The sequence below is a fragment of the Anarrhichthys ocellatus genome, unplaced genomic scaffold (assembly GCF_004355925.1).
Source record: "Anarrhichthys ocellatus isolate YVR2014 unplaced genomic scaffold, GSC_Weel_1.0 scaffold23, whole genome shotgun sequence".
Classification (NCBI taxonomy): domain Eukaryota; kingdom Metazoa; phylum Chordata; class Actinopteri; order Perciformes; family Anarhichadidae; genus Anarrhichthys; species Anarrhichthys ocellatus.
The window spans coordinates 151180-168679 of NW_022280053.1; the positions used below are offsets into that span (position 1 = coordinate 151180).

Consider the following 17500-nt stretch of genomic DNA (forward strand, 5'->3'; position numbering starts at 1 on the left):
CCCCCCCCCCCCCCCCCCCCCCCCCCCCCCCCCCACCTTCCCGTCTCCGCTCGGCGCCTGTTTGGGAAAAGCAGTGCTGCACCCTGCTGATAAACAAGAGGAGTGCAGGGACGCAGAGGTGCACAAGGAGACTGTTGCTTTGTCAAACAGAGCCGGCGTCGTCTCTCTAACACTGAGATCTAGAACACACAAAGTACCGGAGGTCAGTTCAAAGCACAGGCGACGTGCGTCGTGTGAACTGCATCATTCATGTCGAATCCGTCATTTCTACATTAAAGCCGAACTCTCGCTCCTCCAAGGGCGGGTACACGTTGAGGGGTTTTTACCCGGATTAGAGGCGCCTTCTCCGGGGAGATCAGAGGAGAAAAAGAAGGTCACACATCACGTTTAATGCCGAGTGACCTCCACAATAAACTCTCAGTGGGTGCATCCGATCAGATCGATCACTCTGTGTGTGTGTGTGTGTGTGTGTGTGTGTCTGTGTGTGTGTGTTATTCAAAGTGTGCACACAAAAACACCATGACTAAAATTACCGGTGCTAAAACGATTAATCGACTGGCAGGAATTTAATCAACAATAATTAATAGTTTCAGTCATTTAAAGATAATCAGTTTACTGTGAGAGAAAAGTAAGAAAACAGAAATATTCACATTTGAGAAGCTGAAACCAAAGATGTTTTTGCCTTTGAAATGATTTATAGACGACCTACTGTAGCAGATTAACTTCACTGACTAATCAGATGATGGTAGCAGCTCTAATCTTAACACAACAATCACATGAGGTCATCATTTGAACATGTGGTCACTGGCTCCAGATCAAGAGCACCAACGGACAGATTTAGAGATCTCTGCGACAGCTTCTCAAAGGCGAGGCTGTCAGACCGGCCGGCGACGTCTTCTCCATCATCTCTAATAAATGGACCTCCCAGGGACAGCGATGGAGAGCCGGTCATCACCAGCCGGCAATATGGAAGACGGTGTCTTCATTATTATAAGATCACGGGGCAACACCGGGGGGGGGGAGACTGTCTTCCTCTTTAGCCGTCACAGAAGCGGGAGAGAGAGATTGATAGCGCGGCGTCGTTTGAGCTATCGGTTATTCTGAATGAAGGACGGGCTTATTGGACGCAGGCCTCTCCTGCTGGCCAGCATTGATTTCCACTCACTCGTTTCGTCTCTCCGTGTCCTCGTGCTGCCGTCTCCCCCTTTTATTCTACCTCCCCCGACTTCCTCCCTGTCCCTTACTTATTCCTACATGTTTCCTCTATTCCGAGACAGAGACATGTAATAAGAGCGAGGAAATAAAAAGGACGGATGGAGAGAGAGGGAGGACAGAGTGAGAGACAAAGAGGAAGTGAAAGAGAGACAGCGGTGCGGAGGGAGAGACAGATGGGGGGGGGGGGGGGAGAGAGAGACGGAGCAGGAAACAGAGGGAGAGAGGGAGGTGTAATTATCTATCAGGTGTTCGGGTGTGCGTGACAGAGGAGGAAGCTCATTAGCACACTCTGTGTACACCAATTACACAGCCAGGCTTCTCAGGGCATTCCCCTGGCATGTCTGTGTGAGGCTCTCACTCTGTGGCCCTCACTGTAGAACACGATGCTAACGGACACATGCATGCAGGTACAACTTACATTATTCATATTAAAAACTAGGATTACCACCTCATGACTCGTGTGCTTCAACCAACCAGGCAAGTAGCAGTTTACATCCATATCTGTCCAATATGTCATCGTTTTATCTTCTTAAGACATTTGTGTGAAATTGACATAATTAGCATAAGAATTATTGAGTTACGGCCAAAAAACGTGTTTTTTTTTTAGGTCACGGTGATCAGTTCATCTGCTAAATTTGAGGACATTCCGTCCAGGCGTTCCTAAATATATGTTAACAACAACGAGGTGGATGAACAACGTAAAAACATGATCAAATAAATTACGGGCTGGGGGTAAAACAAAAACGATCTCATCACACAACAGACGACGCTGTTAAACACTACGGTAACGTGAGCCGCCGAGTATACAATGAATTCATTATATTAGTATTTATTCATGCTCATAAAACAACACAACAAAAGAACATGAAAGAAAACGTGTACATGTACCTTTTAGGACCTTTGTCTCTCTCAGAAATCACCCGTAACATAAAATTACTATTACTAATTTGGATTATTGCGATAACATATATTACGATTTATTACCTTTTTTCAATAACAAATTACACAGTTTGTCTCTTTTCCACATGGTTCGTCTCACTTCAATCATTGTTATTGCAGATAAATAAGTTCGTCAGTCAAGCAGACGGACTGACCGACACTCCATCTTTGTTTTGACCAACTTCCTGCCAAACCCGCTGACCCTACAACCACGACAGCACCAGAAGAAAACCTGCAAAGCATCGTCCAGGGCACTAAAAGAGCGAATGTTCCCGAAAGGTTTAATCTGTGTGTCCGTCTGTTGAATGTGTGTAAATGAAGAAGTAGGACGGTGACTGTGAGGAGAGGACGGCTCACCTGTGGAGGCTGTTTTGTCCGGATGAAACCACTCCTACGTTGGCCACAGACAGGACCTGCGTGTTGACGGTCTGGCTGGAGGTGTTAGCTGTTGCCATCGTGACGGTTGCAGAGGTCTCGTTCATGCCCAGGAGCTTACCTAACAGGACGAGAAACGTTCAGCCAATCAAACAGGAGCTTCATTCTGTCACTACTGTAGATTCAATGTGTCCGGTTTAAAGTACATACATAGCAGACATGTTTATACTATCACTATAAAGTGTTGTGGATATAAAGAAGAAGAATTTGGGACTGAACAACAAGATAAAACTGATTTTGTTTGTGACTAAAATGAGGAAAAATCTTCGATAAATGCAAACAGATTTGGAAAAAACCTCTCAATTGAAGGCAAATGGCCGGTTCATGTGCACTTAGTAACGAACAAGGATTTTCGAGAAAGAATGAAGATAAATATGCACAAGTTAGGCAGAAATAAAAGAGGTCTTCAAGGCAAATATAATGAAAAACCTGTAAACTGAAAGAATTAATTGACTTCACTCGATTGGTTTAAAGCAGCAATTTGCTAGCGAGAGAAAAGGTTCCGGCAAAGCAAGTCGCTCCACTCTGTTTTGTGCGAGGTGTACTCAGCAGAGCTCAAAACACAGCGAATGAAGATGAATTAAGGCAGAAGCAGCATTAAGCGCGCACTCAAAAGCCCGCTGATGGCCGAGATACGAGTGTGCTCTCAGCTCTCAATGGCCGCCTCACTATGCAGCTCTACAGGTGTGTGTCTGTGGAGGGAACACCAGTAAGTGCTTCAGAAGAGGCTTTCATGACAATGGTGAGGACATGTTTGTTACTAGAGGCAGGCTGCTAGGATTTAATTTCACTTTATAAATATAACTTGTGACTACTGCACGCAATAGAAAACTCTAATTTAAAGATTGTAAACCTCTATCTTTGTCACCGAGCTGTTAATAGCTGTTTAACATTTAAATCAAGTTTAAAGAAAAGGTATGGTGTATTTATACATGTCACAAATATAACATTGGAGTTTTATTTGACTGCTGCTGTAAGTACTCGCTGGAGTATCTTTTATTTCACATCCATCAGTATTGAAAATTGTATTTTCAGACCAAATAAAAGCAAAGGAATCTGTTATTTTGTCACAAATTTCACTCAAAACTAGATAAAAAAGCAATAATGTACGCTTCATTAACAAACGCTGCAGCAAATCAGCCTTTTCCAGTAACATGTTAAAGCATAAATAGCCATGTGCATGTATGGTAAACGTGATTTTATCTGAACAGGTCATGTGCTTCAAACACTTTGAATTAGCAGGGCAACAACTCAAGTTTGTATCTGGTGATCTTCACTGTGCTTTCAGCTTATCACGAGAGTTTATATATTTATTTAGAGAACATGACGTAGCCCACCTTGCTCCTTGCTGAAGTCTTGCTCCGTCAGGGTGCTGGGCATTAGCAGCTCTCCCACAGCGGGCTGGATGGACACACTGAACTGGTCCTCCTTGGTGCTGAGGCAGCAAAACAACAGTAAGAGAAAAGAAACTTATTTAGAGGACATCTAACACAAAGCAGGAACCTGGTTACAAGACATCAGACCTCAGGAAAGAGTACGTCTTTCCGTACGAGTTTGCCGTGACAGATTCATCAAACGCTCCTCACTTCAGATAAATGAACGACCAGCGTAAACATGACGAATTGTACGTTCATGAAAATTGTAAATTAGCATAAACGCCCCAAAAACACCACATAAGACTACACGTCATGTCCTCTGCTTTCATAGATCATTTTTTTATCATTTTAAGTGCATATGACTCCCACGAAAGCTATGATACAAATTGTGAAAATTCAAAATACGACAGTTTTATATTTTGAATTAAGAGAAAGCACTTATCTGACCTTTAAACATAAACTAAAGAGAGCAAACCGATCATAGTACCGTTACATACTCATTCTTTTTACATATCTGCTACTTTTGTATCATATCGTGTCGTATTGTGTCAGTATTGTGTCAGTATTGTGCCAGTATTGTGCCGTAGTATAGAGCTCGCTGCAGCATTGTATTGATAATAGCCGATTTGTAAGAAGCCAGTAAAAGGAACTAGAGATGAACATTCGCTCTCTTACATGGAGGTGTAAACTGAAGTGTTGATGTGTACTGTCCCTGGTAAATAGGTAAATAGAAAAGTTACATCACTTAATAAGACTTAAGAACAAATCTATTCCTGCATGTTCTGTAATTTAAATCCATCTCAACGTGAGTAAACGGACAATGACGTGTGACACAGTGAGCGTGTGTTTTGTGCACTTGTGTCTATTCGAGCTTTGTTTGTGTATTACATGTTTCTCCTCTGATTGCCATTCACACGGTTTGCAAGGCATTTTGGGTCAGATTGATTTCCCCCCCCCCCCCATCCTGAACAGATTTTCTGATAAGGTTATTGATCAGCTGAGCGGCGGCGCCGATGGCATTCAGCAGCTTGATTTGAGCCGGGGCTGATTACTGGCGTAATAATTGTTATCCCAGTGAACCCGGATCAATCGCGGCTGATGTCTCACCTGGGAGTGCCGGCACAGAACCGGCAGGAAGAGGAGAATTACCACAAAACAAATGAGAGAGAGAGAGAAAAAAAGGATGCAAATGAATGGAAGAGAAAGAGGGAGGGAGGTGTGAATCTGGAGAAAAGAGGTAGTGAACAAGATGTACAACTGAAGGTCGGAGAAGGAAAGAGAAAACGTGATATGAGCGGATGTCAGGTTGTCTCACCACAACTGGAAGTTGGCTGCTTGTGTCGAGTCGCTGAAGTCAATACCCATGGAAACCGTCACAGAGGCCTCTGGCTCCAGCCGCTCTGAGGAAAAAAAGAGGGAAGGAGGAGAGGAATAGTGAGTGACAAGGGCACAGTGTGCAACGTAAGGAAGGATGGAGCAAAGGGGGAGGAGGGAGGGAGGAGGGAGGGCAGCAGCAGAGTGGAACAGACAGGCATCCACACCACTTGTGTTTTCTACTTCACAAAGCAAGGCCACCGTGTGTGAGAAATCTATCCTTCAATCTCACCCCCCTCCCCACAGCTCTAGCTTCGGGGAGGAAAACACACACACACACACACACACACACACACACACACACACACATGAAGGACTAGCATATTTTCAAAACAACAGGCTTGTCAAAGAGAGCATCAGCATCAAGAAGAGACGAGGTGAAGGAGCAAGATGGAGGAGAGTTAAGTAAAGCCACCAAAAAAATGTGCTGAAGAGAAAGTCTGGACAGCTGAATGAGAGAGGAGGAGGAGGAGGAGGAGGAGGTGGTTCAGGATGAGAAGAACACAGACAGACAGAAACATCCTCCGTGGAGCAGAGCTATTTTACTGTAGAACTCTTTCCACGGACGGAGAAGAGACTCCAGAGAGAAAGCCCTCAGAAAACAGAGTCATCATAGACTCACTTCCACTCCAGCCTTCACTCTGCTCCAACAGACATGTTCTGGACTTGATTCTCATGTTTTTAACAGTCTAGTGGTCTGTGTTGATATAAATCATGAGATAAACTATTTAATATAACATCTGGAGAACATTTCAACTGATGATTTAACAGATTTTTCACCACAAATTGTGTGCAAAGACGCCACGGCTTCACGTTTGTTAAGTAGGTCGAAGTTAAAGCAGGAAGTCAGAGTGTAATCTGCGACGGATGTTTAAAACAGATTATTTTATTGTTTTTAGGGACTGTTCAAATACGTTTGTTTACAACCTGCGGGATCATTTGACCGCTCACGTTTCTTGCTCTTTGAATGTCGACATGTTCCCAGATCTCAGCAATTAATCTGGTGAGCATGAAGTTATTATTACCGATAGGAACGGCAACGCAACAGAATATAACCCACACTGTAATAAACCGGAACGGTCCTTTAAACCACATTAAACTCACAAAGCTACTTCTCCTTTTCCACCAACATTAGCACGTAGATGCAGCTTTTACAAACACGGGAAAACAAAACAGGCGATAGACTTCTTTCCTTTTTGTGTTTTTCAGTGATTAGCAAAGTAAAACTACCGTTTCTGTCAACGGAGTCTGGTAGCTTTGCGAGCGCATTTAACGGCTGATTCTTTCCACATCTATCTCTGTGAATTAAGGTTTTATTTTGACCAAATCAGAGTTGGTGATTGTGTGGAAAGACAAAGACGGTTTTGATGAGTTAATTGTTGTTTCTGTCGAGTTTGAAGTGTTTTTCGACGACTTGACTGTTGCCCGACTATAAAATATTCAAAGCAGAGGTTTTCCAGTAAGTAGTTTTTTTTTTTTTTAGATATATATAGATATATAGATATAGATATAGATATATATAGATATATAGATATATATAGAGATATATATATATATATAGAGATATAGATATATATAGATATAGATATATATATAGATATATATAGATATATATAGATATATATAGATAGTATAAAAAACTATTTCATTTTCAACAGCTAAATTACGTGTTTTAAGTAAAGCAATGTGCAATATTTCTGACTAAATACAAGCCGTGTTATTTATCATCCCCTCGACAAACAAACAAACACAAAACAGCATCATACAACGCTTCGCCTGTCATCCTCTGCAACTTATCAACACCAACTCCAGCCAGCAGCTCACAGTAGCCGGGCTTCCATCGATCCAAATTACCCACTGTTTGGCTGCTCGAGTTCCTTCAATGCCCGATCAATCGCCTGCAATCGACAGCTTTAACGTGCTCCACCGCACACCGGCATGGGAAAAAGGGGAGAATCTTGAGGGAGCACTGTTCTCAGTCTTATATTATACGGAGTGCAGCAATCACGCAACGCCGTGACAAGAAATATGGAGATTGCGCATGTTTGTTCGGCCTGATCGATACTAATGAACAGGGATTAGCCGAAGTAATATTGGCTGTTTTCAGGTTGGGGGGGCCGAAGGGCTGTAGGCTATTTGCTGAGCTGATAGCAAACAGGCTTTAAAATGGTCATTTAATATCTGCCTGAGAAAACAATCATGGAGCTGTAGAAATTCCAGAAAGCCATCGTGAATGAAGAGGAGAGACGACACATGTTGGAGGCATCCAAAATCTGCAAGTTTTATAATAAAAATGCATTTTTAAAACAAGCAATATTGGATCCCCCTGGTTTTTGAGGAGTATTTTACAGGTGTGGCGCTCGTACTCACCGATGGTGTTGAAGCAGTGGATGTTGAGGCTCGCCGGGCTTCGGTCTCCTATGTGGATCTCCTCCAGGCTGTGGTCTGAGCTGTTGGTCAGTGTGACCTGTACAGCCACCATGCTGGGCTGGTACAAACAGGGCTGCCTGGGGAAATGGTACTTGGCTGACAAACCTTTCCCGGTCATATGGTGAAGCAGCTCGTAGGTTTTCACAGGGCCAAAAGACGGAGTGGTGACCTGAAGGGACGTATGGAAGACAGGAATAAACCTCAGCAAACATCCAGTCTATCATCCTCTTGAGGAGAGCATATTAATTGAATCTTTTGTACGTTAACAAATTATAATAATTGTCCAAATCCCTGTTGATTGTATTTACAATATATTCACTTCCAAGTTAAGGACAAAAGTCTGGTGTTAGTGGGTATTTTGTCCAGTGGGAATGAGGCTCTAGTGGGATTTTGTGCTCCATGAAACTTCTTGATTATCAGAGAAATAAGCTGCAGTATTGCCTGGATTGATCTACGAACAACTAAGCACTGCTGGAAACAACAGCCTGAGAGCAGAAGCAGAAAAAGGAAAAAACAAAAACATGCAGAACATTGCCCAGAAGCCTCAGGCTCTCCACATCAACACAATATATCCAGGGACGCCTTGCACATTACAGTGCAAATGCATTCACACAAAAGCACAGATTAATACAAGAATCTCCGGTCTTTCCATCACATGCAATTCTCCGTGTCCAATCAGCGGGAAGAATCCAGCACTTCTGAGTGAAGTGGGACCGAGGGTTGACTGGTAACTCCCCACCAACCCTCCCTTCATTACGGCTGCGGGCTAAAGACGAGCCCATTTAAGAAATGTTCTCAATCAGCCCAGTTAGAGGGAAATGGGCTGGATGCTCGGTCCGACCAGGCTGAATAAAAACAACCTCTAATGAATAGAAACACAAGTGCCTGCATGGGCCAAACCTGCCGCTCGCAGGGGCTTTTACCTTTTCAGAGGCAGGAAATCACATTACCTTTGAGAGTTACGGGAAAGAAAGGAGGCGAACGCGTCGGTGGTGTTTTCTTTCTCCCGAAACATTAACATCTCGTTACTCAGAGGAACATTGTTCACACTTTGTCAGCTCTCGTCAGAAAGACGAGGTCGGCCCACACAAAGCACGCAACACGTTGACCTGTCAAACATGACAACGTCCGCATTAACGGGGATTAACTTCACACCTCAAACACTCAAAATATTAAAAAGCAGCGCAAAAAGTAGGACGTTTAAGGTAGTTTCTTGAAGTCAAAAAGGTCCGTCTGCCTTGAGTGACAGCACTAATTAGTTCAAAACATCAGGGCGAATGAAGCCTTTTCACACCCTCTAAAACACCTCAGTAGATTCATACGCTGACACAGAGGCAACAACAGCGCAAATGAGGATGAGTTCAGAAACTGAAAAATATCTATTTAACGCCTGAAAGTGAAAAATCTGACTTCTCAAAGAAGTTGTAAGAGTGACAAAGAGCGCAAAACAGTGAGGAACGATCATGCACAGGGTGTGAACTAATTCAGCTAATTGAATATGACTAATAATATGATATGAAGAAACGCAGTGGAAACATGCAGGCGCTGAGTGGTGTCAGGGCACATTGTGTTGTTGAAGCCGGACACGCTGGCAGCGTGTTTCCGACTCGGGTCAGAAATGTACGAGGCATCCGACGACGAAGTGTCACGATGTGTGTGCGAGGATGAAGAATCGGTTTGACGCAGGACAAGAAGCCGTGGAGACGAGTTTCAACGTGTTCGCTTCACAAGGCGAGAAGTAAAACACTCACGATCAGTGTAGCGGAGCAGCAAGACGTGAGAGAAACAGCAGGTTTGGGATATATTTACTAAGGAATAAGACATAAAACATGAAGCTATTTCCATCAACATTGAGGTCAATTGAAAGTTGGCTTCAAAAGCCTCTTACTCAATCCTGTTTACTCATTCTTTGACTCAATATTTACAGGAAAAGTTGCTTATTTCAGACAATATGTTTTAGGTAAAGTTCTTGTACGACTGTTCCTGTTGAAGGATAAGAATACCGGTTTATAAAAAATGGGAACGACAGGAGAGATCATCACATCTCTGTATTCCATCTAAAGTCTTCTAGAAATCTCAGTAAGTCGGTTTCCACCGCGTATTATTTGATTTGTTTGTTGAATTCTGAAACTTCGCAGAGCTCCAACTCAAAAGTCAGGAAGACTGCGGAGAGAATAAGTCAGACATGGCTCCACAACAAAGTTGGTGTTGTGTTGGGGTAGAAGTCTGGATGAACCTGCTGCATGTGCACGCTGATTTACAGTAACCAGGTCACTAAAGTGCATGTAAACCCGCTCTCAGATTACCCATGAAGCACCACAAACTGCGGCCTCCATTAATGGATGCATTAGTGTTAGCTAGGTGCACATAATTAACTGGCAGCTGAGCTTATTTGTGACTTGTTTTCCAGGTTTGAAGTCTTTTGGCACCAGAATAAAACATCTCTGAAACAATCCTCTGCAGAAGTGACAGAACAAACTGTCCGATCACCGTCCCCTTGACGGAGCAGCAGCAGCGTCTCCTGAGCTCAGACCGGCCCGAGCGCCTGTAAAAGGAGGTCAAACAAACATTTGTTGTCGGGCCGCAACGCCGCGCCGCCAGCCTGCATATTTATCGGGCCACTTTTTGAGCGTGTCAGAGCAGTCGCCGTCGATAAAGCTGGCTATAATGTTTGCGACGGAGATTTACCTCCCTGACAGACACATCCTGCTTCAAGGTCCCGTCTCGTCGTCCTCGGAGGACGGGACGGAGGCTTCAAACGGCTTATTATCACCAATTTGACACAGTGGACGGTTAAAGCCTGACACGAGCACCCCCCCCCCCCTTCACTCGTCCATCCGTTGTTGTCCTGTTACACGAACACCTCAAGTGTAAATAAGAGAAGAAGAGGGATGTAACCTTGACTTCTCCGTCAGTCTCCCTTCCTTTTCTTTTGGCTCCCCCGTTCTCCCGCCCCGGACAGGAAGGAGGGAGGTGACAACGAGGGGAGGGAAGTTGATTGAGAGGCTCTATTATGCATCAACTTAAAGGAAGCTCCCGTGATGGATGACACAGACACCAGTCACCTTCAGAGCCCCGGACGCCACGCTCCCAGCATCCTCTCTGGCAAATGACCTGAAAATCCCGCTGACATATTCAAAAAAGGAAAACGGGGGCTAACCGGGAGCCGGGTAGCCTTGTGCCGTGTGCATAAGAGGGCCAATTTAAAAAGAAAGTGGCGTGGGGAGCACAGAGATGTACGGGCACATATTGAAAATCCATTTCTGTTTCTCAGCCACCGTCTGCCGCCAACACCGCAGACAGGATTTCATTATGCTCTACAAGAGTTGTGAGGATTAAGGTAAGGGACATGTGTTTGACTTTAGGGCCTAATTGTTCCCCTCAGTCAGGAGATGACAATTAATTGAGGGGCGTCACAAAGACCTTGACCGCAAATTGGATTAAGTAAATGTTACTACAGCCATCGAAAACTACTTCAATGTAACAAGAAGTCTCTCCGGCGCATACAGACAGAGGTTACTTAATTTATGCCAATTTGTCAGTAAATTAGGTGTTTTAAAATGATTAATTTTTTTGAAATTTTCCATTAAAGCAGATTAGGAATAATAGAGGGTTGTTATTCAGAAACAGTATTGTCCTTCATTCAGCTCTGCTAGTATTGTTAGCAGACGGTTTCTTTGCATTAGCAGGATATTTAATAGAAGAACATTGTTTAATCAATTAAATGCACAAATCAACTTCACACAGCCCAAAACCCAAAGATATGACAATGTTTAAAATATATATATATATATATATATATATATATATAAATGCATCTTTCTAAGATGTTTTTTTATTGTCTAACTGGCTTATCTTTCTGTCATAGATCATATTAAAGTAGAGTATTTAATTTCACTTGTGAATGATTAAAGTACATTATAAACACAGTAACACTGGCTACAGAACACAAAAGAAACCAGTGTACTTTTTTGCTACTTTACTTCTATTCTACTACATTTCAAAAGGATAATATACGTTCAGTCCGTTCCATTATTGAATCATGAAACTCAAAGTTAGTATAAAAAAAATACGTCGTTTATTTTAAGTCAACTGGGTTCATTCATTTTGCTAGAATTAATTCGTCTTGAGATGAAATCCATAATGTTGTCTTATTTTAAGTAAAACTTTAAATGCAGGATCTTGTAAGTACTTTTTAATGGAGTACTTTTTAAGCTATCGTATTGTTTCTTTTACTTCCTCACAGGAAGTCACCAGCTGCATAAAACCAACGTGTCCATGTCGGTCTTAACCATAAATAAGATGCAACATCCATATGTGGCATCACATTCATGTTCAGGACCCTAATTCACTTGCTTGCAGGGATTAAATGGACATCTCAGCTGTTGCAAGGGACGATGAAAACAAACGGATGACCTCGGAAAATAACAAACACTAGGAGACAGAAAAAAGACTAAACGCCTACACACACAGATAAACACGCACTCACACAGACACACACATAGTTACTAAAACGAGGTAATGTAAAGAAATGCTGTATTAAAACAAAGTATCCAGCCGCAGCCCCGCGTCTGTGAGGGCATTTATTCCTGTTTAAGAGGCAATCTCCTCCGTTTGAGTGGCAGCGGGAGGTTTCGGAGGGCAGGCCGCTGCTATATTCGTGGCGCTCGGGGGTCCTTCTGCTGATTCATAATTAGACGTGAACCCGCGGAGCGCCCACTACGGGGGAGGTCAGAGGGGTGAGGAGGGAGGCGGGGGAGGCGGAGGCCCGCCTGATGGACACCAAATGAACAAATTATGATGGCCCCCTCTGGGCGTGATGGGGTCAAACGCCGCGCGCCCCGCCGCTGACAGTTCAATTTCCCCCCAAAGCAGCCCCATTCGCCGACCGCTAATTATGAATGAAAAGTTATCAGCCTCGGCCGCCCCCGCCGCACACACGGACAGCGGTCGGAAGAGGTTTCGGGGCGCGTTAAGGGAGGGAGGGGGGGGATTTAAGAGGCATTTGTGAGAGATCCTAATGTCAAAATGTTATTAGAGAGAGCGGTAGCATGCAGAAACCGGGGAGGAGGAGACAGAAGAGGAGGTGGGTCAGAGACAGTGACCAGGGTTAATCTAAATGCCTTTGATAACCATGCAGTAATTCTCTAAAAGGGCCCGAGCGCTCAGCTGAGACACACTCGCTGCCTCTGTGGGCAGATTGCTGAGAAATAGAAATGACACAGGGGCCAGTGTGTGTGTGTGTGTGTGTGTGTGTATAAAGGGGAGGTTATTTACCCTTGTCTATGAATCCCGATGCCCATCATGTATTTATGCATAGAATTGACTCTAAATCAGATGTTGATGTGCGAAAAAGTTCCCTGTTTTCTAATCTGCATTTCTATTCTCTATTACTCCACGGCCTTCACCTGAGGGGGGTGGGGGGTGGGGGTGGGGGGGGGGGGGGTGACTAACAAGACTCGCGCTGTATAAACGCTGGTCTGAGAGCAGCTGTCAATCATACTGACAGACAGGCGGGCACGCTCAGAATATAGAGTAACTCAACACAAAGCTAGAGCCGGGGCAGAGGAGGGAGATGGTAAGAACACGTCCGTCTACCTGCAGCAAACTCATCGTTAACACTGACTCACTTTTAAAGCATCTTTAACGTAAAGTCTTTACGTTTCTATCACACACACCAGCGTTTACCTTCGATTAGACTGTAAATGAATCTGAACAAGCAGCACAGTCTGAAACTGTTGAGCTTTAGAGGTGCTTACACACTAAGCTAATTGGCTGTAGCTCCATATTTTTGAGAAAGCCGCATTGATCTTCTCATCTAACTCTTAGGCAAGAGAGCGAACAAGCATCGTTCCCCAAAATGTCAAACCTTTGCTCTCTAATGTAACTCTACAGAGACGTAAACACGCACCACTCCCTGAGTCTGGTGATAACGCAAAAACTAAAGCGGGATCAAAGCTTGCGACCGTCCTTGCAGAGAGTATAACCGAGGCCCGAGTGGTACAAACTTAGCTTAATATATAAAATACTATAAAAGCCCTTAAAGGGACGGGCATTCTAAATTAGCATCCGCTATGAACACTGTGATACTGGTACCAGATGTACAACAAAATAAACAAATAAATGTATTTAAGAAGTAAAACAGAATGTGGTCAAGTTCAGACCTGAGTATTGTAGAAGAACACCTTTTAGGTGATTAATGGACAAGTCAGCTGGCTAAAAATTCATGTTTATCAATTAATTATTTACTTAATTGATTGCAAATGTAATATATTTTGGTTTTTACTCCTTGCTAAAACAAAACCTTGCGCTCTGAGCAAATCTTTAACCGATTACATGATTAATAAAAATAAAAAAAAGGATCCACAGATCAATTATCAAGCAAATGAATCGCTACATGCAGCCCCCTTTTATAATTATGCGTAATCTATTAACAGCAAACCAATTTAAAGTACATTTTCAAATTAAAAGCACGTGTCGAACATGTAAAAACAGACACAACTGTTCTGATTTAAAACCTCCAAACAGCAGAGACACAAAACAGAAACAGCAGCAGCAGAAACAACGCTCTGGACATGTTTTCCTCCCGAGGGGGAAGAAAAGAAAAGACAAGATAGAAAACATACAGACGTGTAGAGTCGCTCACATACTGAGGAGAGAAAGGAGCCGTCACACTAGGAAAGGTCAACCATCAGATATACACAACACCGAGACACAAGGGACACAACATCTGACAGAGAGAGATGGAAGGTGACAGAGAGGAGGAGGGAGATAAGAGAGAGAGAGAGGGAGAGGGGGGGGGGGGGGGGGGGAAAAAGGGGGTGGACTTATAGATGAGACACAGAAATAGAGTTCAAGGGTGTGGGAGAGCAAAAAGACAGCGAGGGGTGAGAAAGACAGACTATAAGAGATACAGGAAACAGGAAGAGCAGTTGTGCCGTCCTCACGGGCTATAAATATAAGACGGCAGAAAAGGTCAATAGTCGGCGTCTGGGAGCATAAAAATGTTCCACAAGGGAGAGAAGCTCATTCCAGCAGCTCATACGGCGCTCCGCTGTTTCTGTCAGTGTCAGACAGAAGAGGAACAATCGACTCTCAACACACGGGGATGGAGGAAATGTCTCTCTCTCTCACACACACACACACACACACACACACACACACACACACACACACACTAACCTGCATGGTGGAGGAGGTGTTGGAGAGAGAAAGGCCCTCGAGGTCGGACAGCAGGGACAAAGAGACGACCGAAGACTTGGGTGCGTTCGTGGGCGCAGGAGAAACTGAAAAACAGAAGCTTGTTAAAGACACTACGCGCTGCTGTCTGACACAGTGTCTTGTATTGATACAGCCACTAGGGGGAGACAAAGACAAGAATCTTTACATTCTACACACAGTGGCTTTAAAGCTACACTATTTGTCAACTAACATATCAACTTAAAACAAACGTCCGCACTGCAATTAGGTTCACTTAGGTAGTTTTACAGGTGTGTTACATTTGGTAAAACGTGATCTATATACGCTCCGTGTTCTGCACTATGAGACAGGAGATTTAGTAGGATCCCAATGAGTAGGATTTTCCTAAAAAACAATGCATAGACTGATACAGAAATGATTCCTCTCAGTCATCACTTATGACCCACTAGAGGTGCGTGTTCGGGACGTTTCTGGGCGTCAACCTCTATAAAAACATGGCGACCGTGGTGCCAGATCGTAAGTACGCATCCAAGAGAAAGCTACGAAAATGGCGAAAAGAGCGCCGCAAAAAACAAATGTCATTATTATTGCTGCCTTAAATAAATCTATTTGTGTTTGTGAGCAGGGCTAAGAGGCTAAAGTCATTTTTTTGTTGAAGGGTGAGATCAGGCCCACAGGTAGCTATCCACCACTGCCTTATGAAGTTAATGTTTAACTTAATGAGTGTAAACATGATCTATTGACACAGACATTTCGATCTGGCCACCGGACAAATTTAAAGCCCAATATTCACTCTCGTATAAACTCTCTTCAGCTCCAGAGAAAGATATCTTGGTCATTTAATGGTCAGCGGTAAAGGTGCAGATAGACTCACAGTCATCTAGATCCAGTAAAGAGACTTCCTTCTTGGACTTCCCTTTCACCTGGAAATCAAACACAGCAACATGTCGATGAGCAGCAGAGAAGACGACGACCACTTCAAAACAAAAGTAATGAAATTGTGCGTTGTGAAATGTTTCAATTGTGCTGGCAGTGTCTCTGGAGACATGACACATTCATCCCCCCCAAAAAACAGATACTCTGCACTTATATGCAACACGTCTGGAATCTTTTTCAATGGCCAGTCATGCACAGTGTCGTGTCACAACCGATACAGGCCGCCCCGTGCGACTGAGGCGGGCCTGTCAGGTGTTGACTTGTGGGAATTACAGCATGCGGCGCCACAATAAAAAAGGCATTTAAACATACGAGCGCTTTTATCGCCCTTTCTGCAGACGCTCCTAACCGGCCACGGCTGCTTTCACGTCACATAAAGAACCATAAAATTCCACTCTGCGTACTCCGGGCTGAGCCGACGGGAGGGGACAAACCAAACAGGAGGAGGAATAAGTGAGGAGAAAACAAACAATAAAGTTAGAAGCCGCATCTTATCAGATCTTCTCTGATCGACGCTCGGTCGGCGGTAATAGAGACGGAAACCTTGTTAGCAAACGGAGGTCTGAGAGAGCAAGAGGAGTGGAAGAAAGATGCATAATTCATAGGCCGTGTCCAAATGACAAACTGTACGAAATGAGGATTTCATAGTGCAGAAAAGGAAAGTGGAGGGTGAGAAAAAATGTGATGAGCAAAGCAGGTAAGGAGAAGATGGTGAGGGCGGAAAGAAAAGGGGGCGAATGAAACAACACGGGAGCAAAATTACATCCCGCTAAATAAATTGTGATTTCGACGCTCTCTCCACGTGTGTGTGTGTGTGCGTGTGCGTGAGAGCCTCAGGAACTACAACTCCCAGGAGAACCTGGTGTTTCTACAGTTGAACAGCAGAGATCCAAAACAACAGCTTCTCCATCAATCCTGTTTGCACAGATATCACATTCTACACGGTTTAAACGTGTACAATTGTGGAATATTTTAGCCCAGGGATAAACATTACATGATAGTTTGACACATGCATGAACTACAATTGCATTGAGTTTAACATAGAAGTTGAAATTAACGTAACGAAAGTAACATCTCTTACAGTGTCGTTGCTCCTCAAAGGATAAATGTCTCTGAATATTACCCCCCACTCGTCGTCCGTAACTGATCAATAGACTGGAAGTAACCTTAGACTCCATCCTCATGAAGTCAGGATAGCTGAAAACATCCAGTGATTAAAGCATGGTGCTCTGGTGAAGAGTTGTGCAACATGTTTCATGTTTGTAGTTTTTTGTTTAGAATTGTTCTGTTACTCAGTTAAACCAACAGTTCATCTGAGATCCAAATGGACCCGACTAAATCCCAGCGTCACCTCGGGTTTGGACTTCACGTCGCTCTTCTTCTTCTGTTGCGTTGGGGGGGCGTCTGAATTGGAGTCCTCGTTGTCGGTCTCTGAGCCGGAGGAGCTCTCGGCCGACGTGCTGCCATCTCGGGCTACGGGTCCATTTCCGTTTTCATCCGAGTCGCTGAAACACGTGGAATCAAAACAAGGAACGGATTACATTACTGCACATTTACTTTGTTTTTATCACATCTACAGCGTCCATTTGAACAAA

General features: G+C 43.8%; 1 protein-coding gene across 2 annotated transcripts in view; it reads right to left on the reverse strand.

Annotated features, from left to right (window-relative positions):
* The window catches only part of ap3b1a (adaptor related protein complex 3 subunit beta 1a), a 48304-nt gene that overhangs the window by 4771 nt on the left and 26033 nt on the right, over positions 1–17500 (reverse strand). For both annotated transcript variants that reach the window (XM_031859925.1, XM_031859924.1), the window contains exons 20-26: positions 17257–17410; positions 15844–15892; positions 14952–15055; positions 7710–7938; positions 5281–5365; positions 3927–4024; positions 2512–2650 (exon numbers count right to left, since the gene is read on the reverse strand). In XM_031859925.1, the coding sequence (XP_031715785.1) occupies positions 2512–2650; positions 3927–4024; positions 5281–5365; positions 7710–7938; positions 14952–15055; positions 15844–15892; positions 17257–17410 (858 nt within the window). The remainder of the gene's footprint in view (positions 1–2511; positions 2651–3926; positions 4025–5280; positions 5366–7709; positions 7939–14951; positions 15056–15843; positions 15893–17256; positions 17411–17500) is intronic.